Source organism: Denticeps clupeoides, chromosome 10 (assembly GCF_900700375.1).
Source record: "Denticeps clupeoides chromosome 10, fDenClu1.1, whole genome shotgun sequence".
NCBI lineage: Eukaryota > Metazoa > Chordata > Actinopteri > Clupeiformes > Denticipitidae > Denticeps > Denticeps clupeoides.
In genome coordinates this window covers 13,240,737-13,263,068 of record NC_041716.1, presented here as the reverse complement: position 1 = coordinate 13,263,068, position 22,332 = coordinate 13,240,737, and the positions used below count along the sequence as shown (strand labels likewise).

The 22,332-nt window shown below is 43.3% G+C and overlaps 3 protein-coding genes across 5 annotated transcripts; all 3 read left to right on the top strand.

The window, feature by feature from the left end:
• Window positions 1-135: 135 nt before the first annotated feature.
• Window positions 136-7,252, top strand: LOC114798634 (F-actin-capping protein subunit beta isoforms 1 and 2-like). Of its 2 annotated transcripts, XM_028994499.1 has the most exons (10): window positions 136-315; window positions 784-873; window positions 1,023-1,144; window positions 1,223-1,336; window positions 1,470-1,611; window positions 1,747-1,863; window positions 2,130-2,195; window positions 2,410-2,486; window positions 3,566-3,696; window positions 5,174-7,252. In XM_028994499.1, exons 1-9 carry the CDS (start codon window positions 313-315, stop codon window positions 3,666-3,668), a joined length of 834 nt encoding a protein of 277 aa, XP_028850332.1. In that variant the 5' UTR covers window positions 136-312; the 3' UTR covers window positions 3,669-3,696; window positions 5,174-7,252. The 2 variants fall into 2 exon arrangements, with proteins under 2 accessions (XP_028850332.1, XP_028850333.1); XM_028994500.1 differs by lacking the exon at window positions 3,566-3,696.
• Window positions 7,253-7,872: 620 nt separating this feature from the next.
• Window positions 7,873-15,087, top strand: LOC114798220 (acylamino-acid-releasing enzyme). 2 transcript variants are annotated; one of them, XM_028993730.1, is made up of 23 exons: window positions 7,873-7,924; window positions 8,520-8,649; window positions 8,721-8,847; window positions 9,111-9,198; window positions 9,341-9,416; window positions 10,216-10,307; window positions 10,516-10,584; window positions 10,662-10,799; window positions 10,885-10,976; window positions 11,069-11,109; window positions 11,198-11,316; window positions 11,458-11,518; window positions 11,630-11,727; window positions 11,808-11,859; window positions 12,103-12,191; window positions 12,356-12,494; window positions 12,593-12,676; window positions 12,776-12,856; window positions 13,449-13,537; window positions 13,656-13,846; window positions 13,945-14,047; window positions 14,393-14,499; window positions 14,659-15,087. In XM_028993730.1, the coding sequence occupies exons 1-23, from the start codon at window positions 7,913-7,915 to the stop codon at window positions 14,765-14,767; spliced, it is 2,187 nt and encodes a 728-aa protein (XP_028849563.1). In that variant the 5' UTR covers window positions 7,873-7,912; the 3' UTR covers window positions 14,768-15,087. The 2 variants fall into 2 exon arrangements, with proteins under 2 accessions (XP_028849563.1, XP_028849562.1); XM_028993729.1 differs by lacking the exon at window positions 7,873-7,924 and having other exon boundaries at window positions 7,936-8,649.
• Window positions 15,088-15,810: 723 nt separating this feature from the next.
• Window positions 15,811-18,927, top strand: tlr9 (toll-like receptor 9). The gene has a single exon (XM_028993405.1). It carries the CDS (start codon window positions 15,811-15,813, stop codon window positions 18,925-18,927), a length of 3,117 nt encoding a protein of 1,038 aa, XP_028849238.1.
• Window positions 18,928-22,332: the final 3,405 nt, after the last annotated feature.

Genomic DNA, 22,332 nt, shown 5'->3' with positions numbered 1-22,332 from the left:
CTATTATTACTAATTTTCTTCTTCTTTTTTTTTTTTTTTTAAAGAAATGTAGTAGTCAAAAAGGAAACTTTCTTCCTTACTTGGCCATGCTTTACTTAGAGCCCTGTGATTGGCCGCTGCGCTTTGGGCGCTCGGTACCCGGATGTTGGCCTGCTCCTCCCCGCGCGTTCCCACGGCTCAGGAAGTCGCTTCGTCCGCTCCGGTCTCCGGTGGGTCTGTCAACTTGTAGGGAACGCAGAAGCAGCCCGGAAGGGGCCCGACGCGGGGAGAAGAAAGCCCCGAAGCCCTCCGCTCGAACCAGGAACCGCAGACATGGTAAGGGCCCGCTGCGCGTCGGCGGGCAGGTGGGCAGTTCCGGGAGGGACCGCGGGGCGCGACGTAAACAGCGGATAAAAGCGCGTCGCTGATGGAGAAAGGAGGGAGGTGGGGAACCCGAGAGAAAACTCCCTGTTTTCTGTGTTGCACATTCGTTTGTTTTTCTTCTTCTTCTTCTTCTTTGTTTAAAACTGATCACATTTCATTACGTCCAACTCGACACATCGTCTAAATGCTACTGAGAGTTTCTTACAGTCCAAACACGAAGGGTTTAGCATCATGCAGTAAGACGCATCACTCCTCACAAAAATGGTGACGGGAGGTCCAGTTCGGGCCAACATCAGATCAGATCAGACCAGACATGCTGTTTTCGTTCTGTCACCTACGTTGTCAACACACGACACCGCGCTGAACGATCTCTGGTGTGAGTGACCGAGCGATGTCTGGCTCTCGTTCGCTGCTTTTCAGAACGACCAGCAGCTGGACTGTGCCCTGGATCTGATGAGGCGTCTGCCTCCCCAGCAGATAGAGAAGAACCTCAGTGACCTCATTGACCTGGTGAGTGTCTGGCAGCAGGAAACCCCATCAAAAATTGAGCACCGACTGCTCAAGCGTGTTTAATTATAGACAAGATGGGCATCGGTAGCATTACCAGGGTTTTTTTTTGTTTTTTTTTTCTTCTGCCCCGCCCCCTTTCTTTTCTCAAGGTGCCCAGTTTGTGTGAAGACCTCTTGTCCTCTGTAGACCAGCCCCTAAAGATTGCTCGGGACAAAGCAGTGGGGAAGGACTATCTGCTCTGTGACTACAACCGTGACGGAGATTCTTACAGGTCAGTACAAAGTCTGTCTACCCCCCCCATTGCATCTCCTAAAATTTCAATAAAAATTTGTTCGTTATTTTTATCTAGATCACCTTGGAGCAACAAGTATGAACCCCCTATAGATGACGGGGCCCTGCCATCAGCCCGTTTGCGCAAGCTGGAGGTGGAAGCCAACAACGCATTCGATCAGTACCGAGACCTGTGAGTATTCAACAGCCGAGCTCATGTTCCACCAAGCGCCTTTGTTTGCGTTGCGCTGCTGTGAACCGCACAGACAAAAGGAGCCGGTGCGTTTGCCCACCTCCCAGAACTGACCGTTCCACTCGCATTTCAGATACTTTGAAGGAGGGGTGTCGTCTGTGTACCTGTGGGATTTGGATCATGGCTTTGCAGGGGTCATCCTTATTAAGAAGGCAGGAGATGGTTCGAAAAAGATCAAAGGCTGCTGGGACTCCATACACGTAGTGGAGGTTCAGGTGAGGAATTCCTTCTCTGAAAATGATTATATCGAAACATATTTTCATGATAATTTAAGTAATTCATTCACTCGATTGATTCCTTCAAGCTGTTTGGAGACTGTGTTTCTGACTGTGTATGTTCCTGTTGATTAGGAGAAATCTGGTGGCCGAAATGCTCACTACAAGCTCACCTCCACGGTCATGCTGTGGCTTCAGACCACCAAGACCGGTTCTGGTACCATGAACCTTGGAGGAAGCCTCACGAGACAGGTAATATTCTGAGAAATATTCAGTTGCCTTGTTCCTGGAGTGTCTTCATACAGTTATTATGACACTGAGAGGCATTTTTAACAATGTAGCACTTTTATTATAGTTTAGATCATATGTGTGCTTTTGGTATAGATGTGTGTGTTGAGATTCCTGATAAAAATATTTTTTTTTCCATGCCAAGATTGTCAAAATATGAATAATTGAAATTTTTATATGAGATTGTTTGCTATTTATACATAATGTGCGTTTGTGTTCATTACTCAAAGATGGAGAAAGATGAACCAGTTGGAGACTCCTCCCCTCATATTGCAAACATTGGGCGTCTAGTTGAGGTGGGAATGTTTGAAATGCTGCAGTGTGAACACTGGAGAGCTACAGAAGAATATTGTGCCACGTATCATAATGGTCTTAGTACCTGTTTTACCAGTTTTCTCTGTATCTGTGTAGATTCCTCAGTCTCGGTCTGTTTTTAACAGTAAATGTGCGGAACTGCTGTCTCTACGCACCAGTGAGATTGATTCATGATTTTTTTTTCTGACCTTTTAGGACATGGAAAATAAGATTCGCACGACTCTCAATGAGATCTACTTTGGGAAGACAAAAGATATAGTGAATGGCCTGAGGTAGGTACCCTGTGAAATGAGTTCGATGTGGCTGGGAGAACATCTTTCATGTGTTTGGTTCAGTCACTATTGGAGGACGCAGTACGCCAAGTGCTGTAGTTTATTAATGGGCTGTTAGTTGCTGCTGAGCAACACGTGAGCTGGCTTTTCTATTTCTATTCTAAATCATCCCCATGAGGACCATTATCTACAGTGCAAGATGACTTAATGCAACTGATATGAAACAGAGTAATGCCTGACCTGCTTTGGTCCATTTTCAATAGTGAGTCCTTTGGACCTTCAGATTTAAAGGTCCCATGACATGGAAAATTTTACTTTGTGAGATTATTTAACATTAATATACGACATTAACATTAATATATTCCCTAGCCAGTCTAAGGTCCCGTTCTGCTCATTCCGCTTTGCCATTCATAAAGCGGCAGATCAGATAGTCAGATCTGGAATGTCTTCCCTTATGTTGTCATAAGGGGAAAGGTTTCTCACTTTCCCATCCCTCCGCTCCAACGACCGTCGTGACTTGCATATCATTTTTCTGGAAAAACGCAGACGCGACTTCTTGTCGGCTTCTTGAACGGTCTTGATTACATTATTTCCGCGAACGGCCCGTACAACTTCTATAGGCCGCTCTGCTCCTCCTCATTAACATTTAAAGCTACAGACACCGAAACGGCCTGGGGAAATCTCATTGTGGGACTGGCTCCAAGTGGCTGTAATTCTGCACCACCGCTGAATTTCGGAAGGAGGCTTCAGATATTGTATTAGGGGAACAACTAAGATATTAAAAGCAAAACAAATCACGTCAGGGGACCTTTAAATGTAACTGATGCAAAATGAAACGATGCCTTTTGGTCCGTTTCCATTGTGAGTCCTCCGGACATTCACATTGAACAGATGAGGTGGTGTTGTACAGCCATATGCAGTGTACTATACACCACACAGTCCATCCTATTGTGGTTGTAAGATGTTCAGGGCATCTTGAATTGCCCTCTGCTCTCTGCCCGCTGTGATTTTCTGTTTTCTTCCCGTATCCTGTTAGAGCTGCTCCTTCTCCTCCCACCTTTCTGCATTCTCTCCCTCAGATCTATTGAGTCACTGCCTGATAATGAAATGTACCGGCAGCTTCAGAAGGAGCTTTCTCAGGTTCTGACCCAGCGTCAGATCTCAGGCCAGCCTGAGGAGTAGGGCCGGCTGCAGGGTGTCTGTTACTAGGGTATTGAGTCCTGGCGTGGAATGTGTACTCGTTTCTGTCATGCCTAATGGTCAGAGGGTGCCTGCTGCTTGCTAGTCTGTGAAGCTATGCAAAAAATGTGATGCTTTCACTCCGCATTTGTACTAAAGGTTTATGGTGTGTCTGTACTAGCAGTTTGTGTACAGGCTGGCTGCTACTGCACTCCACCTCCTTGCTTGCTGAGTGGGCATTTCTACCAATTTTGTAAAATAGCTGGTGTCACTAAAACGGTGCCTTAACATTTTAATTAATTAACTAAAATAAATCTTCCTGGATTGCTTTTTGTTTACTAGTGATGTCACTCAATCTGGGGAAAAAAACACTTTATATCTGTTATTGCTGTAATTTTTCTTCTTGTAAAGGGTGTCCAGACTTGGCACCTATTTATAGTGTAAGGATGGTGCTATTCTCATGGTTCCCGCAACAGTCTCCTCCTCCTACTTCTTGTTTCAGACTAGAATTGCAAACGGCTCCTACTTGCACCTATATGTCTGTTCAGCTGTCCGCTTTCCCCTGAGGGGCTTCACACAGACGTAATACAACCAGCACACCATTTGTTTTCCTTTAAGGGGCCATCAGGGACCCGTATGATCATCTTCAATATACATTCATTTTTTGCGTCATCAGAGAAAAAAAATGTAAATGAATAAATAAAAATTATAAATTTGTTTTATTTTAAATTATTACAAATTATAAAAAACAAATTATTAAAAATTATGAAAAATTATTTAAAAAATCCAGTGATCTGACAGTGCAATCAGAGGCCAATCAGAGATAGGGAAGGGGGCCTTTGGTCAGATCCAGCAGCTGCTCCACCTGCGCTGGGCTTGAATAGAGGAGGTGGGTCATCCTTCAAAAAATTCGTCCTTCATTGCACTCACCAACTCGTCACTTTATGTAAGAAATTAGCGGAGGATAACCCCGCCCTCGCACATCTGTCCATTTGGAAGCAGCGGTCTTGTTACACACAGCATCTTGCCAGAGTTAAAGAAAAAAAAAAACATCTGAGTAATGGTGTCTCAAGGCCTCTGCCCACTGATGCTACTGAAAATATAGGCTTATACTGTGTGTGTTTATCTCATGTCTGTTCATTAAATGTATTGTTCATTTATGTCATTTAAGGGGCTACTTAAAAAAAAAAAAAAAAAAAAAAAAAAGTCTTGTTGTGGAGCATGCCTATGTACCCCGCTTGACAATAATGAGGATCAGGGTTATTCAAAAGCATTTTATATTCAGTGTTTTTTCATCATCGGCCCTGCATTCAGGACACATACACATTTCATCGTAATGATGTCCCTTCGTTAACTTACGTATGACAGATCATTGTTTCAGGAACATTTTTGTGCAGTGCAGTAACAATATGTTGCTTGTTTTGCCCTTTGACCCCTGTGTGATTGTGTGATGATGCCCTGACTAATTACGTGCAGCGCTGTAACTTTTTTTTTTTTTTTTTTTATAGGAGTGTACAGCCCCTGGGGGACAGGTTAAAACAGGAGGCTCTGAGAAACGACCTGATGATCCAGCTCAAACGCAAGCAGCAGAGCTAAGGAGTCTTCCTCTCTCCCAGGAGTCTTCTTCCTTCCCCATTCTTTATGCTCTTCTTTTAAAAAAAAAAAAAAAACTTTTTTCATTGGACTAATTTCCTCTTGGAAAAAAACATGTTCTCTTGGAGGTGCATGTTTTTCTCACTGGTTTTGTGTCTCCGGTTCATCCCACACTGTTAGCTGCAATGGGTGTGGATGTTCTCTCTCCTAAAGCCTCTGTAAGCAACTGTAGCATATATGCTAACTTCTGGCTAATTTCCTGCTAATTTCTTATTCTGGCAGCCTTTGGTGAAGGACCTTTTAGCATCAACATCTTTTTTTTTCCCCCTCATAAAATAGGCTTCTCCATCAGAAACCTGGAACTTCTAAAGGATGGACTTGCACAAATAATATGACTGGCAGCCACTGCTTCTTGTGTGGATTAGAACCATTAGTAGTCTGACCGTTCTGGTCACTTGGGCCACAGGATTCGTGATGAAATAGGAAATATTATCATTTGTCACAATTTCCACATACACTTCTTCATGACAACTTTGTTATTGCTGTCATTTTTATGGGGTTATCCATATCCATAAATCTTTGATTTATATTTAGCATTCGGGATCATTTTTATTTTGCGTTTACCTACTGTTAAGACCATGGTTTACGCTGCCGTTTGACGTTTAGGTGAATATTTCCTATCTTCACTTTTTTCCCCAAGAGTAAATGTCACAGAATTGATGCTTTAGACCCAAATGTTAACCTGAAAATAAGTTGTGTTGTCCTAATGGAGGCACATGCGTTGTTGAAACGTGCAAAAGCCCAAAAAGCTCATTTTGCTTAAAGAAGCTTTAAATGTTACTGTTTTTCTTATTTTTATTTTTTGTCTTTCAAACTGGGTGCCACGAATGAATATTAATACACTGAGTTTATGCAGATAGTGACTATATATTTATGTTACTGACTATATCGTTTTATGTCAACCTGTACGTCTTGCGGTCTTTCCTTTTCCCCTTTTTATTACAGGACCTGGGGTGGAATGCCATTGTGGCGGTATAGTACATTCGTTACTGTAGTATTTTTGTAAGCCTGAATGAGCAGTTTTTAATCCTGTTTTAACTGAAAGGGAAGTGGAGGGACACTTATACAAAAACAGTCACACGCGAATGGACTTTTGTGGTATTCTGTACTATTATGCACCATTATGCAGAGGCATGCAGTCTCCGGGGCTGCATTCACTAACATCATGTCATCTTCCTGGACTAAGGCTGGGAGAAGTGGAACTGTGGTGGGTCCTTGTTTGTTTGGTTTCATTTCCGAGATCAGTGAAGATGTACAGCGAAAACTTGGGTAGATGTTGGCAAACATGCACCATCTTATTTGCACCAGTCTTGCAAGAAAATAAATCCCTCTGTGTATTGTACTATAGCATGTTTTTTATGTATACATTTTCTTTAATTCAGTCATTGGACATGTTATCAGATTGTTACTGTGGTTCTTCAGTATAAATATATTCATGTCATAGACATGCTTTATGCTTTCTGTTTTCTTTTAATAACCCAAAGATTTTGTATTTCTGTCAGTGCATTTCCCCCCCCAATGATTTTAATCTTTGGTTAATTAGGAGTATATGTCATCCGCCACTCTTTTATTCATGTCCTTTAATGCGGTACAAAAAATGCGCTCATGTACTTTTAGAAGCTGTGCTGTATGAGAGATATCCGAGTTCATCCACATATGGAAAAGTGTGATGCAGAGCAGATGGGGGAAAGAGAGAAGTGATGGTTTTCACTCAGTCACAGACTGACTGCTATTTCAAGTGTCGAACTGTGTGAGATGTGTGCAAAGGACTTAAGTTCAGTTTCTTTTTTTGAGTTTCTGTTTCATACGACCTTGTTTTGTTCATGTCTACATGGAGAGGCAGCAATGTTGTTTGCGGCATGCTAGTTGCAGAACTATGCACTTCATGACAGTTGTGATTGAATTATGCATTAAAACCAGTTAATTTGTAAAAATGTATTGCCTGCCTGAAGATAACCTGTCAAGTTGTTTTTTTTTATCTGTACATTACAAAGTAAAGAATTTCTTTTTTCAGTATCAAAATGTGCTCTGACTACTTTATTTTTAGGTCACTTATTGATTTAAGATCAATTATGATGGCTGTGACTGAGAACTGAGAGAACTTCCAGTTTATTAACTCTTACTTGTTTGCATTTAACAGCTGTTGCTGTAACTTTGATTGTCTCTAGGCTGTCTTAAGACAAATATGTAGTATTTAAAAATTTAGTATTAAAAAATAACTTTTGTCATGCATATATTTTTATAGACCTAATATAGGTCAGTCAGGAGGGGAGAGGAGTGTTTTTTTTTTTTTTTTTTTTTACCTCAGTGCCCCTAGTGGTCAAAAGAAAGACGATCGTGTTAATGTACTGAACTGTTCAGTAAGGTGCACACATACGAACTTCTGAAAAAAAAATCCACTTTTCAGGTAAACAAAATCCGCATTTAAAGGAAACACATATCAGCATTTTGTCCAAAAGATTTTGGGAACTCTTGCACAACAGTTAAAAAAACAAAACAAAACAGAATGGTCGTTGCTGCATGACGCGCCTCCTTCGTAAGAGAAGGACTTTTATTTTGAAGAGGAAGTGGCCGCTTTGACGGACCTCTTCAACATGACTGCTCAGGTATCGCACGTTCGGGGTCTACAATAATCCTATAAAATGTAACGAAGCCCAGTGGCAGTGTGAAAGGTTTTTTTTTTTGTTTAAAAAAAAAGAGAACTTCAACTCATTTGTCGTGATGCTCGTATTCGGTGGCGCGGCCGACATGTCTGCAACTTGTCTCGTGACCGTCGCTCGGCTGCTTCGTATTTGACAGCCGACTGTCGCGTACCACCGCGGCGGCGTTTATTAATGTCGCTATGACAGATGACTCGTATTAACTCGTATGAACTCGGACGTGGTCTGTGGAGTAACTTCGGGCAGGTGCGTTTCCGGATTCGCCGGCGGCGTCTGTTGACTGTAGGGACTTAGGCGCTTTAGGCTCCGTGTTCGAGGCTCGGGTTTAACATTAAAAGGCGCCGCAGACCGTCCTCCCGGTTTTATTCCTGCTTTTTATTTTGATGCGTGACAAGCCTAGCAGTCGTCCGGGCAGCAGTTTAGTTACGGTTTTAGTTTGAGTGAGATTTAAGAGAAGCTCCGTGTCAGTATGCTGACCACAGCAGCGTTCCGCGACGTGTTTAGAACCGCCTGTATGAGGGTGTGCTGTTTGTGCAACAAGGTCATCACCAAGCCGGACGAGATCGCCAGTCTGTTCAGGGACCAGAGCGCTCACCCGTCCCTGAAACGTGCTGATGTGGGTCCGGTGATCACCACCCAGTATGGGGGGAAGTGCTCCAACATCTACACAGGTGTGTGTCGCCGCACCTCAGTCCAGTAGTGTTCGTGCATTCTGTTCATTTCACTCATCATTTGTGTTTAGAATGGAGCCAACGTGACCTGGAGAGGAATGAGCAGGTGAAGTTCTGTCGGCAGTACATCGTCTTTCACGACGACTCCTCTGTCGTGTTCTCCTCGCCTTCGGGGAACTGCACAGAGATCAAGGGAGAGTAAGTTTCCACCAGACCATGGTGCAGCATGCGGTCTAGAAAGGGGAGGTGAACGGTGCCGACGTGCATGGGATGAATATGCCCAGTGATGTGGACACTGTTAAATTCTGTAAACGTAAAAGATGATCCCATCAGTAAGCACCTTTCTGCATCAACACTGGCTGGTGATAGAAGTGTTGTCGATCGATATGGTGTCAGACAGAGCTGCTGGATTGGGTGCAGATGTTGTCAGATTGAGGACCTGTTTGGGCTTTGCTCTGCAGACTGTTGAGCAGAGACTCTCCCAGCGGAGACATGAAGGCTGTAGTGAGGCAGTGCTCCATCAAAGGGGAGGAAAAACAGTTCCTGGAGGTGAGAGACTGACTGACTGACCGACCTGAGAGACCTGCTGCTTTCTTTTTGATTTTGGCTTTAATGTGTGGCCCTGAATTATTTATTTTTTCCCCTTCTCCGCTCCCATTTTTCTCTTCCCCCAATGTTATATGGTCTACAGATTTGGCAGAAAAACACCAAAGTGAAGAGCCTTAACCTGACCGCCTTGAAGAAACATGGCAAGGTGTATGAAGATGGTGAGTCACGCTGCCTCTGTGCTTTTGTGCTGTGAGTGTGTGTGTGTGTGTGTGTATATATACACATACATATAAATACAGTACAGGCCAAAAAGTTTGGACAGACCTTCTCATTCAAAGTTATCTTTATTTTCATTGGTAGATACTCATGAACTATGAATGAACACATGTGGAGTTATGTACTTAACAAAAAAAATAACTGAAATAACTGAAAACATGTTTTATATTCTAGTTTCAAAATAGCCGCCCTTTGCTCTGATTACTGCTTTACACACTCTTGGCATTCTCTCGATGAGCTTCAAGAGGTCGTCACCTGAAATGGTTTTCCAACAGTCTTGAAGGAGTTCCCAGAGGTGTTTAGCACTTGTTGGCCCCTTTGCCTTCACTCTGCGGTCCAGCTCACCCCAAACCATCTGGATTGGGTTCAGGTCCGGTGACTGTGGAGGTCAGGTCTCCACTTTTTGTTAAGTACATAACTCCACATGTGTTCATTCATAGTTTTGATGCCTTCAGTGAGAATCTACCAACGTAAATAGTCATGAAAACACATTGAATGAAGGTGTGTTCTTGCATTTTACTTTGTTTTCATTAGTTTTTCTGTGTGCTTTTTTTTTTTTATAAAAATGGAAAAAAACAATGCAAATGTTAGTGATGGAAACGTAAGATATTCTGGTAACAACTGCTATCTGTAAAAAATTTAATTTCTTTGAACATTTGAAGTGAACGCTCTGACGCTAGTTTATTATTTTTTTTAATATTTTGAAACCATGTCATTCACACGCTACATGTTCTTCCATAGATCAGTTTGGCTGCCTGGTCTGGTCCCACTCTGAGACACACCTCCTGTATGTAGCAGAGAAGAAGCGCCCAAAGGCAGAGTCCTTCTTCAAGGTGGCTCTACTTTGATCGACATAGCAGTCATCATTAAATATAACCAGGACAAATCAGACATTGTTTGGCCTGGAACTATTGACAATCAAATGTAACATGTAGCTGGACATAATATTAAGTTAATTAAAATGCCATCATATTTTAATATGGTAAAGTAAAATGTTGAGATGGCACAGAAGTACATCCCTTGTGATCACATCCCTTGCAGACAGAGTCTCCCGAGTCCTCTTCGCCGAGTTATGAAGACGAAGCCTTGAAGGCTGAGGAGACTGTAAAGGTAAGAGTAGCTGTACAATGATCTTGTAATAAGGAACTGAACTTCGATCAGATAATCCATGTGTGCTGCTCTCTCAGGGGGAGGAGTTTGTTTATTATGAAGACTGGGGGGAGACACTGGTGAATAAGAGCACTCCAGTCCTGTGTGTCCTGGATATTGAGGGAAGCAATGTCTCTGTTCTGGAGGGCATTCCTGATGAAGTCTCACCTGGTCAGGTGTGTGTGTGCACGCAACTTGTGTCTTACAGATATTGTATTTGCGCCCATTGGTGGATCTCTGATTTCCTTCCAATAATTGCAGGCATTCTGGGCTCCTGGTGACACTGGTGTGGTGTTTGTGGGATGGTGGCATGAACCTTTCAGACTGGGTCTTCGACACTGCCCCAATCGGAGGTGTGTGTGCGCATGTGTATACGTGTCAGGTGTTTGCATAAATGTATTGACTATCAGGGTAGTATACAGGATAATGATTCCTCTCTTCACAGGTCTTCTCTGTTTTACGTGGATTTGACCAGTGGCAAGTGCGGTAGGTGGATCTAATCCATTTTCTACCATTTTGCACGTTAACACCAGAAATCAGAAGATATTCCCTGTCCTCGCCCACTTACTTTCAGATCAGTTGTCGGACTCCAGCGCTGTCTCTTCTCCTCGCCTCAGTCCTGATCTGTGCCGGATTGTTTATCTGGAGTGTGGAGTGTATGGACCCCACCAGCAGTGCAACCGCCTCTGCATGGTACTGTGTGTGTTTTATGTACTGTTATGTTTTATCTTTATGGGGACTAAATGTCTTCACAGCGATGATAGCATTTGTGACCAGTGTTGTAAGACGACGCCTTCATTGTGAGTGGCTGTGGCTGTGTTCTCTATTTGGCAGTATGATTGGTACACCAAGAAAACCTCAGTGATTGTGGATGTGGTGAAAAGGCCCAGAGAAGGTATGTGTGTCGGCCTGTTCTGTTAAATATTAAGGTTTTTTTTTTTTACTTTCTTAGGGCAACGTTATGATTGTCCTTGTTTATGATGTGTGTGTGTGTGTGTGTGTGTAGATGGTTTCACTGGGCTTTACAGCACAATCCTGTCACCTCTGTGCTGGTCAATTGACAGTCAGCGGGTCCTCATCTCCTGCCCTCAAAAGAGCCGACAGGTACATTTCCCCCGAAACGTCTCTTTCATGTGCCCCGTTTCATCTTATCTCTAACACTTGCCTGCAATATTTCCGTGTAGGATCTCCTGGTTGTGGATATTTCAGCAGGCACTGTCACATCCCTTACTTCCAGTAAGCACAGATCACCATAATAAATAAAGACATAATAGTTGTTGTTTTTTTTTTTTTGTCATTTCATTGCTCGTCTTTACAAGCAGTGTTATACACACCCACTGGAAAATGTTTACATGCTGAAACTTCCTGCCGATTCAGAAAATCCTTGAAATAACTAGAACATCAAGTAAAAGGAAATATCCTGCATGTATGGTGGAAAATAGTGTGAAATTGCAGTCATAAGACTGGCCTGTTTCTCAGAGTCGGACGTGGGAAGCTGGTCTCTGCTGACGATACATCGTGACCTGATGGTGGTCTGTTGTTCCTCTCCAAACTGCCCACCCAGTCTGGTACAGAACACGTTTAATTCATTTTATTACGTTGTATAATTAAATATGTGAGTAAAGTGTGTAACCATGTGAGGGTTATTGCCAGAGTCTGATGAGGAATTAAATATGTGGTTCGTATGCTTTAGTGTATAACCTGTATTAAGGAAGTCACTTCCTGTCGGCAGAGGCTGGCTTTCCTGCCGGAGAGGGGCTCTGAGAAGGAAGTCTGCTGGGTTGTCTTGGAGGAGTCGCCCATTCAGCCAGACATCAGCTGGCAGATTCTCACCTTCACCCCACCCCCTGAGCAGGACAACAGCCAATACCGTAAGAGCCGAGCCAGAGACCTTTAAATCAAACATTTTTTAAATGAAGACCGCTCTGCTACATCATGAGATTTCTTTCCTTCTCTTCCCCCTGTCCAGCTGGTCTCGACTTTGAGGCTTTGCTACTGAAACCAAAGGAAACTAAAGACGGAGAGAAGCTGCCACTTATAGTAACCCCTCATGGTGCGCCGGGTTATAATATTTTCCGAAATTAATAAATATGCTCATCATGTTTTTTCTTTTATTTCTCATTTGTCTCATTTTTTTTTTTCTTTCCCCTAGGTGGCCCTCACTCTGTGATAACTGCAGACTGGCTCTTGTCCTCTGCGGTGTTTTGTAAAATGGGCTTCGCAGTCTTACTGGGTGAGCTGCTTTGAAAAAATGATTTGATAATCAGAATGGTTTGGTTTTAATCGTATAGATATGAAGGCAGATTCATTCCGGTGGTAGTAGCCTTGATACTCTTGCTCGTCTTGCAAATAGAATTTTTCATGTGGTAGTGTACAAATCCTGCCCTAGCTTAAAGTGTACTCCCTGTCATGGATTATGGATTATGGCAGCAGTCATATGAAGCCATATCAGTAGCAAACATAAACGGCCACGTTTTGGCCAAATTCAGAGTGTCATTCTCCGACCATCAGCCATGTAGTGCATCAATAATTCACTTATTTGTTTGCAGTTTCACCTTACAACAGCCAACAAACTAGATAAACTGAGAAATTGGGCACTAGAGGATTAAGCCTTTATAAACGGTGGGATCATCAGTAATCTTATCAGAACTGCAGTCATTATTGTGCTTATTTGTACAGTTCACTGAAAATATAAGGTAACACCCGTCTTTTATTTTATTTTAGTTTTTGCGGTTTGTTTTTGTGGCCAGTAATGTTTTTTTTTTTTTATGTGTTTTGATATCTAATATAAATATATAAAGAACATTATTTGCATCTTTTTGCAGTAAATTACCGTGGCTCTACTGGATATGGTCAGGACAGCATACTCTCTCTGCCAGGAAACGCTGGCAGTCAAGATGTCAAGGACGTTCAGGTAGATTTAGATATTCCTCTTGTACTGTTTCAGCAGTGAGGTCCATGGTGAAGCTGGGAATGTTTTTTAACTGTGATTGTGACTGCTGGCTTTATGTTCCATGGTTTTCATCCTCCAGTTTGCGGTAGAAAGTGTCCTGAAGCAGGGTGGTTTTGACAAACACAGGGTGGCCATCGTTGGTGGCTCCCATGGTGGGTTCCTGGCCTGCCATCTGATTGGCCAGTACCCTGGATTCTACAGGGTGTGTGTTGCTCGGAATCCTGTCATCAACCTGTCCACCATGCTTGGTAGCACTGACATTCCAGACTGGTGAGTTATCCATGCGTTTGTCTGTCTCAGGAAGTGTGTGTGTGTGTGTGTGTGTGTGTGTGTGTGTGTGTGTAATGTTCTTATAATTCTGTATGCAGGTGTGTAGTGGAAGCTGGTTATGATTATGGAACAGATGTGATGTTGGATGCAGTTGCCGTGGGGAAGATGCTGGACAAATCTCCCTTGAGATATGCTCCTCAGGTCAGAGAGTGTATGTGTGCACATATACATGCAAATATAGGCAGTAATGACTATTTTCACAGTTTACTAGTCAACTGTAATTAGTCATCGACTAGTGCGATTATAAATGGCATAATTATAAAATGGCTCATATTTAGAGACCAGCTTTTAAATTTAGCATGTGGTTTCTGTAAATTATGTGGCAAAAAATAGACAAGAAAGATAGTTCTGCTTAGTGACAAGGATGGCCACAGGTCCAATTCTACTAACTAACAAGGTGGTTAAATCTTGCTCATCACTCACTGGGTGAAATGTAAAGGTAAGGTTTCAAAATTCACAACAATCACAAATACGTACTTTCACCAGGTTAAGACCCCAGTACTGCTGACCCTGGGGGAAGACGACCGACGTGTGCCCCCTAAGCAAGGAATCGAGTACTACAGGTCATTGAAGGCACGACAGGTGCCAGTGAGGTTAGAAAACTGATTATATCTTTATACAGACTGCGTGAACATAACGTTGAGTTAGTAAAATTATTTGAATGTACATTTTTGCATGTAGCCTATTTGAGCTTGATACAAGGCCTTGTGTTGACAATGAACCATTTATAACTCTGTGCACATGGTTTTCAGGTTGCTGTGGTACCAGGGCAACAACCATTCGCTGTCTGCCGTGGATGCTGAGTCTGATGGATTCATGAACATCGCACTGTGGATTATCCAGCATTTTGGCCTCGCTTGAGTGTGCTTTACGTTGTATGGGTGCAGGCTCTTTCTCCATTTACCTCCCTTTCCAATGTAACTAAAACACTACGGTGTGGTACAGCCTTTCGCATAAATTTCTGTTTCTCATTTTTATATGAATATCTTCGTATAAAACTTGAATACTTGAATTTTCTTCCTTCTGTTTTAGAACACTAGTGCCATAATAAACTGTTTATAAGCCATTGTTCACAGCATTTATGATTGATCGCTCATTACATCCTGCTTAGTGCTCGTTGTTGCCCACGGATTAATTGAGGCTTCTCTCACAGTCTTTTAATAAAATGTGATCTTTGCTCATGTTTTGCCTCATTTATTTCTAAATGTGACTTCTGGTATTTCCAACAACAGCAGCAGATTTATGTTGAGGTTCAGCAGGCTCGATTTCACGTATGTGCCGCCCCCTCCTCTACACACACCATGGGTCAGTGGACCTGTAGTTCATTTTTAAACTAAATGAAGGTACCTTTCTGGTTTGAGCTGCTTTCTTTTTCCTTTTCACAGTATTTCCACTCTTATAGCACTGGCAAGCACATTTTAGTGTCTCTAGTGTACGTCCATTTTTCTGAAAGTCATGCATTGAAATAAATGGAAAATGTTTGATATGTATTGATTATGTTTGATAGTATTATAGAAGTTGGTGCTTAATATTTCCAATCATGTCACTGAACGCTACAGTAACGTGTGAACTTGTGTGATTCCACCAGTTTCACTTCCCTCATTTCATGCAAGTCTAGCCCCATATCCTCTTTGTAAGATTTTACTCTGAGGACTGACTGCTACAGCAAAGAATATCCATACTCTCAGTGTCACCTTCAAGGTCTTCATCGTGAGGTAGGACATTTCCTGAAATTGTTCTGTACATGGTTTTAGTTGCAGCAATGAGGATTAGTTAACTGTTTAATAATGTTTAATATTGCAGTGAATGCATGAAACCCAAATTTATCTTTTCTGAATTTTTTTTATTTTCTATGTTTGTAGATCATGTTGGGATACAAGATGATATTCTTCTTTATAAGCCACATGCTTCCAGTCAGCAGAGCTATACTTCCTCGTTTCTTTCCATGTGACAATGACACAAGCCTCTTTTCAGTTGACTGTACAGGTCGAGATTTAATAAAGATTCCTCCAATCAGAGCACAGTCTGTCCTGTCCCTGAATCTGAACAACAACCAGATTAAATGGGTTCAGAACGGTGCCTTAGATGGTGTTCCCAATCTCCGAAACTTTAGTCTAATGTGGAACTGTCCCCCAGGACGCTATCAAAGCCTTGGGACTCCTTCTTGCAGACTTCAGATTGAAGATCAAGCATTAGCGAGCATTAAGGATCTGAAAGTGTTATTTTTGACGGGGAACAGTCTCACTAGTGTACCTCCTCTGCCTGAAGGTTTGGAGATCCTTGATCTGCAGTACAACAATCTTTTTCACTTTAACAAGCCCCTGGGCACCCCGGTCCTCCAGCAACTTCTGTTGAGCAAAAATTGCTTCCACTTAAATCCTTGCAACCAGAGTTTCTTCATTCATCCCAAGGTCTTTAGGGGACTGCCGCAGCTTAAGAACCTCACTCTGGGTTTCAACAATGTGACTTCAGTGCCTGAAGGTCTTCCCCTCTCCCTAGAGAGCCTGGACCTGAAAGAGAATAAGATCCAAAGGATTGAAAAGGATGCCTTTGTAAATCTCAACAGTTTACGCTTCCTAAACCTGGAATGGAACTGCCAGCGGTGTGACCATGCAGCTCAACCCTGCTTCCCCTGCCCCAACAACGAACCACTTCAGCTGGACTCTCGGGCCTTCCACAGCCAAGCTGGCTCCCTCACCCAGCTCAGTCTTCGAGGAAATTCCATTTGTACGTTTCCCCCTGGACTCTTCGCACCTCTGCTCAGACTTGAGAGCCTCGACCTCTCAGATAACCTCCTGGCCAACGCCATAAGAAATGAGACTTTTTACCAGGAACTCAAGAGCGTGAAGGTTCTCAACCTTGTATATAACTACAAGCCACATAAAACCTTCAGAGAGCTGGTTCTGTCACCTTTTTTTGTGAACATGTCAGCCCTAGAGGCCTTGTATCTGGGTGGGTATTTTTTTCATTCACTGTCAGACAAAAGTCTAGACATGCTGAGGAAGCTGCCAAGACTTGAGTTCCTAGATTTACGTTCAAACTTCATCAGCTCCTGCAACATGAGTGCTTTTCGTGGCTTTAGAGCTCTGAGGAGAGTAATTCTTGCACAGAACCTTCTGGACTTTTTGCCTTCCTGTAGCGCAAGAAATCAGGAGTGGCAACCACAACATCCGAATCACGCCACCGATCGAGCTCATGGAGATGAGAGTCATTGCCAAGACTGTTCCTCTTCTACAAATAAACCCCTTCTAGGAGGTATGCAGAAGACTGAGAGAGGTAGTTCTCAGACACCTTCAACAATGAGAGATTTCTATAGGCAACTTTGCCAGCAAAAATTATATTTTGACATGTCCTATAACAACATCCTGACTCTAAATGCTAGTGTTTTTGAAGGCATGGAAGAGGTTGAGTGTTTAGATCTTTCGTTCAACTACATGAGTTTATCTCCAAATGGCAAACAGTTCAAGCCTCTGAGAAGCCTAGTCTACCTTAATTTGGCTCACAATCGGATCAATATGTATTTTGACGAAGCTTTCAAAGAGCTCCAAGGGACTTTAAGGGCACTAGATCTCAGCAATAATGAATTTCACTTCATGATGGTGGGGATGGGTCACCGTTTCACTTTCCTAAGCAACCTCACCGCCCTAGAAGCCCTCAGTCTTGCCAACAATCAGATTAAGTATCGCATCACAAACAACTTGACCAGTTCCTCTCTCAGGTTCCTGTCCTTTTCTGGAAACTATCTTAATGTCATGTGGGACATGAGTGATCAGTACGTTCACTTCTTCCAGGGTCTGACCAACCTGACACATTTGGACATTTCCTACAACAATCTGAAGTCATTTTCTCCTGATGTTCTTGTTAACCTTCCACTTAGCCTCCAACACCTTAGGATGGACAACAACATGCTAAACTACTTCCCCTGGGCCAACATCACTGCACTCCCACGACTTTGCTATTTGAACCTTAGTAAAAACTCTCTCTCTAAACTACCTGACTTTGTTGTGGGTTTTGGACGCGATTTCGAAGGCCTTGACTTGAGCCACAACCAAATCAGCAGCCTTCCTAAGGACTTCTTCAGCCAAATGGCAGAACTGCGCACGCTCCTGCTGAACAACAATCAGTTAAAGCTCCTGGAGGCCCAGAGCCTGCCAGCCCCGCTTCACGTCGGCAGCATGCTGCGGACCCTCACGCTGCACTCCAACCCCTTCGCCTGCAGCTGCTTAACATCTTGGTTTGCCGACTACCTGCGTCAGACAGCGATTACCATTCCACAACTGACCACTGCGGTGCGCTGCGGCTTCCCAGAGTCCCAGGAGGGGGTGAGCGTTCTCTCCGTCGACCCCCGGTCCTGTCAGGAGATCTTCGGAGGAGTGGCCTTCCTCTGCACTCTGCTGCTCACCGTCACGCTTACAGCCATCCCGCTGTTGCAGAGTCTCTATGGCTGGGACCTGTGGTATTGCGTTCAGGTGCTGTGGGCGGGACATAAAGGATACTCTCATCTTCAGGGCAGTCTTGGGGCGCACGCCGAGTACGACGCCTTCGTGGTGTTTGACACGGCGGACCAGGCAGTTGGCGACTGGATATATCACGAGCTTGTGGCGAGCCTGGAGAGCCAGGGCAGGCGGACGTTCCGACTCTGTCTGGAAGAGCGAGACTGGGTCCCGGGGTTCTCGTGTATAGAAAACTTGCATGCCGCGGTGAACAACAGCCGCAAGACGGTGTTTGTTCTGGCCAATCGGGGCCAGGTTAGTGGCGTGGTCCGTCAGGCCTTCCTGCTGGTGCAGCAGCGGCTGCTGGATGAGAAGGTGGATGTAGCTGTGCTGGTCCTGCTGGACCCCCTCTTCCCTAAACTCAAATACCTGAAGATGAGAAAAAGGCTGTGTAGGAAGTCGGTCCTCTCCTGGCCTAGCAACCCGAGAGCACAGCCACTCTTCTGGAATAAACTTCGTACGGCGCTGGCCTCCGACAATGTTCGCTCTTATGACCAGAAGATAGCAGAGAGCTTTATGTCTGATTAGCAAGTCGGGCATTTCAACATTTCAGAAACAGCTTGTATGATATTCAGAGGTGGAAGGGTGGAAGCATAGAAAGCATAGAAATCTTTCAAATGTTTTGCTGTCATGAAGTTGTGCATTGTGCTTCTGATCCCTTGCAAGAATGTTACTGTGTAAATGTTTTACTACACTGATTGTTTTACTACATTGATATGTTGTTTCTGAGTGTGAAAATGCATTGATTCCCTTTGAACTGCTTTGTATTAAATATTAAAAATGTGCAAAGGACATAAAACCATTGTCCACCTTCCAATCTCTTGGTGGTTAATATGCCTGTGGATCATCTATTTTCCATAGTGAGGTTGAACTAGTGGTTAAGGAAGCGGCCCCATAATCACAAGGTTGCCGGTTCGAATCCCGATCCACTGAGGTGCCACTGAGCAAAGCACCGTCCCCACACACTGCTCCCCGGGCGCCTGTCATGGCTGCCCACTGCTCACCAATGGTGATGGTTAAAAGAAGAGGACACATCTTGTTGTGTCACCGTGTGCTGTGCTGTGTATCACGATGACAATCACTCCACTTTCACTTCAGCGCCCTTCAAACACCCTTCACTGAAAATCTGGCAACACACTGACTGAGGGGGATTTCCTGAGGTTCTAAAAGTGCTGGTGAGTGGGATGAGGGAGGGAGACATGTGACAGGCAGATGTTAGGGGAAATATGGTCTGTGGGGACACGTTGGTGGCCCTTGTCTCTGTTGATGGTGTGGAGGACTTGAAGATTAGACACCCTACAGCTGGGTTTTGTGACAGTTAGCACACGGAGGTGGGAGGAGAGTGTTACAGCAGCAGGGTGTAATTCTGGAAGCCGATAAATGTGTGTGTGTGTTCATGATACAAACTTGATACTGGTCCTTTCTGTAGGAGTATCAATGCACAATTAAATGTAGCACAGTAACAAAAAACTGAAACATTTGCGGATATTTCTACTATAAATCATTAAAAAAAATTATATTTGATCTTTTTTTCCCATCTGCTTTCATGTCATCCATCAAGGCCATGGGCTGGTATACCTGACTGACCGCTTAAACTTGTGGCGTGAATTCTCAGCAGGTTCTTCCTGTCTGTGAGTTCCCTGTTCTGCTCTGTGAAGTGTAAAGGTGCATGTGGCCAGAAGCAAATCTGTATGGAGCACTCTGGTCTTATTATTGGTTCCCTCGTTTCCATAGACATATTTTTCTATTGCACCCTCTTTCTTTCATGCTCTCTTGACCTGTAAAAAGTATGCATTGTTATTTTACACCACAGAGAGTTAGGCGAAGATTACCAAATGTGTAACTTTAACATGTTATTTTGTCAGTGGAACTGACAGCTATTTTCTGGTATCGCTTCTAAGAACTTGGTGCATTCGCAATAGCTGTTTAATAATGTTCACTCATTCTGGCTTTGACATGGTTAATGGTTTCTGAGAAGCACAGTCAACCACTATTAACCATTCTCTGTATTTATTTATTTTTTTTATGCGACTGCTGTTCAGGCAGAAAATGCTGATGCTTCCCACTGAAAGGCTTTCTCATTACGCTGATTTCCTGTCATTGGGTTTTTACTGTAATGGGATTGGCACATTTTTGGCTGGATCCGAATGAGCTTTTCCCTTTACAGTGGATCTCTTCAGCCCTTTAACCCTCCTACTCTTATTATGGCATTTATAGAATGAATTAGCAGAACGATGGTACATCTAGAGAGAGATTAAATGATATGACCTAGAAGTTTCTTTATTTTATAACTGATTTATTTATTTTTCTAATGCTTATTACACTATAATTTGCATAATGCCGATGTCACAACTGAGAAAAGGGGAAGGAAGTGCAGAAGTAGGACCTCTTGGGATCAAACATAAAGAAACATAAAGAAAGGATTTATTAAGCATAAAGAAACCGGCAGGAGGACCAAAAGGAACTCAAAAGGAAAAACTTAAAACAACCTGCAGGCGTGTGATAAACGTAAGGTTAATGTCCATGTTAACACAGTTCCGTCATCCTGTGGCTGCTCTCTGTATTTAACAGGTCCTGAACTATGCACAACTATACAATATTAATGGATTTATTCACAATTAAAATAACTTTTAAAATGGCAATTAATTAAGGTGGTTTGCTGCAGAGGGCCCATCTAATAGTTCTCTGCATATGGACGTGAGTCCAGCTGGCTCTTTCTTTGCTGAGGCAGAGAAAGTTGTATAGGGTAAAAGGCATAGATGGGATTGCCAGTGGACACTGGCTGGTGTTTGATGGGAGTTGCATTAGAAGCAAAATGGAAATTCCCAAGTTGACCAGGTACAGAGCGCTGCTCATCATAGATTTGAACTAGGGCACCATTCTGTGCTGACATTTGAATACATTATGCATGTGACATGTGTATTTCTTTTTATCAAGTCAATTGTGTGGACAACCAGAGTGGTTGATCCACTGTGGCAGCCGAAGGCAGATGGCAACAAATATTTAAAAAAGAACATAAAAAATATTACTTTTGCCCTTTTTCTATGTATTCAGTAAGCATGCAACCAGTCAGCACTGGGCTGTTCTGTGTGCCTACCAGTGCATTTACCTTGTTTCTTACTGTAGAAGAGGGCAACTTTCCAGTTATGCCCCAAAGACATTGGAATGAGTAAACCATGTCACTGAAAGAAGGCCACTTTCCACTCACCTCCCATTACTGCTCAGCGCTACTCAGGCTCACAGCTGCCAGAGCCCATCGCAGGACACTGGCCACAGGTTGGGGACTCACCCAGGGCAGGGCATTCAGAACCCTGACCAGGGTGCACACACACACACACACACACACACACACACACACACACACACACACACACATATATATATAGTTATCTATCTATCTATCTATCTATCTATCTATCTATCTATCTATCTATATATATATATATATATATATATATATATATATATATATATATATATATATATATATATATATATAAAAATCTATATATCTATCTACACACACACACACACACACACACACACACACACATATATATAGATAGATGGATAGATAGATAGTTAGATAGATATCTAGACAGATAGATAGATAGATACCTTATTTTTATTACATTTACAGACCCAGAGTCATATATGTTTGTATAGAGAACTCTTACTGTTATGATGAACTCTTGCCCGCTGTCCCTTTAACCCTCTCTCTCTCGCCCCGGGGACCGGCCGAGTGGGACACGGCAGAGCGCGTCTGCGCGCCGCCGACGTCGGCGGGCACGCGCGCCTCCGCCAAGAGCCGACGGGCGAACGGGTGAGTACCGCGTCCGGCCAAAAATCCCGCCAAGTGTCGGTAAACTTAGTGCCGACGAGAATGCCGACACGGCGCCGTGCATTCGGACCTCTTTTTTAAAAAAGAATAAT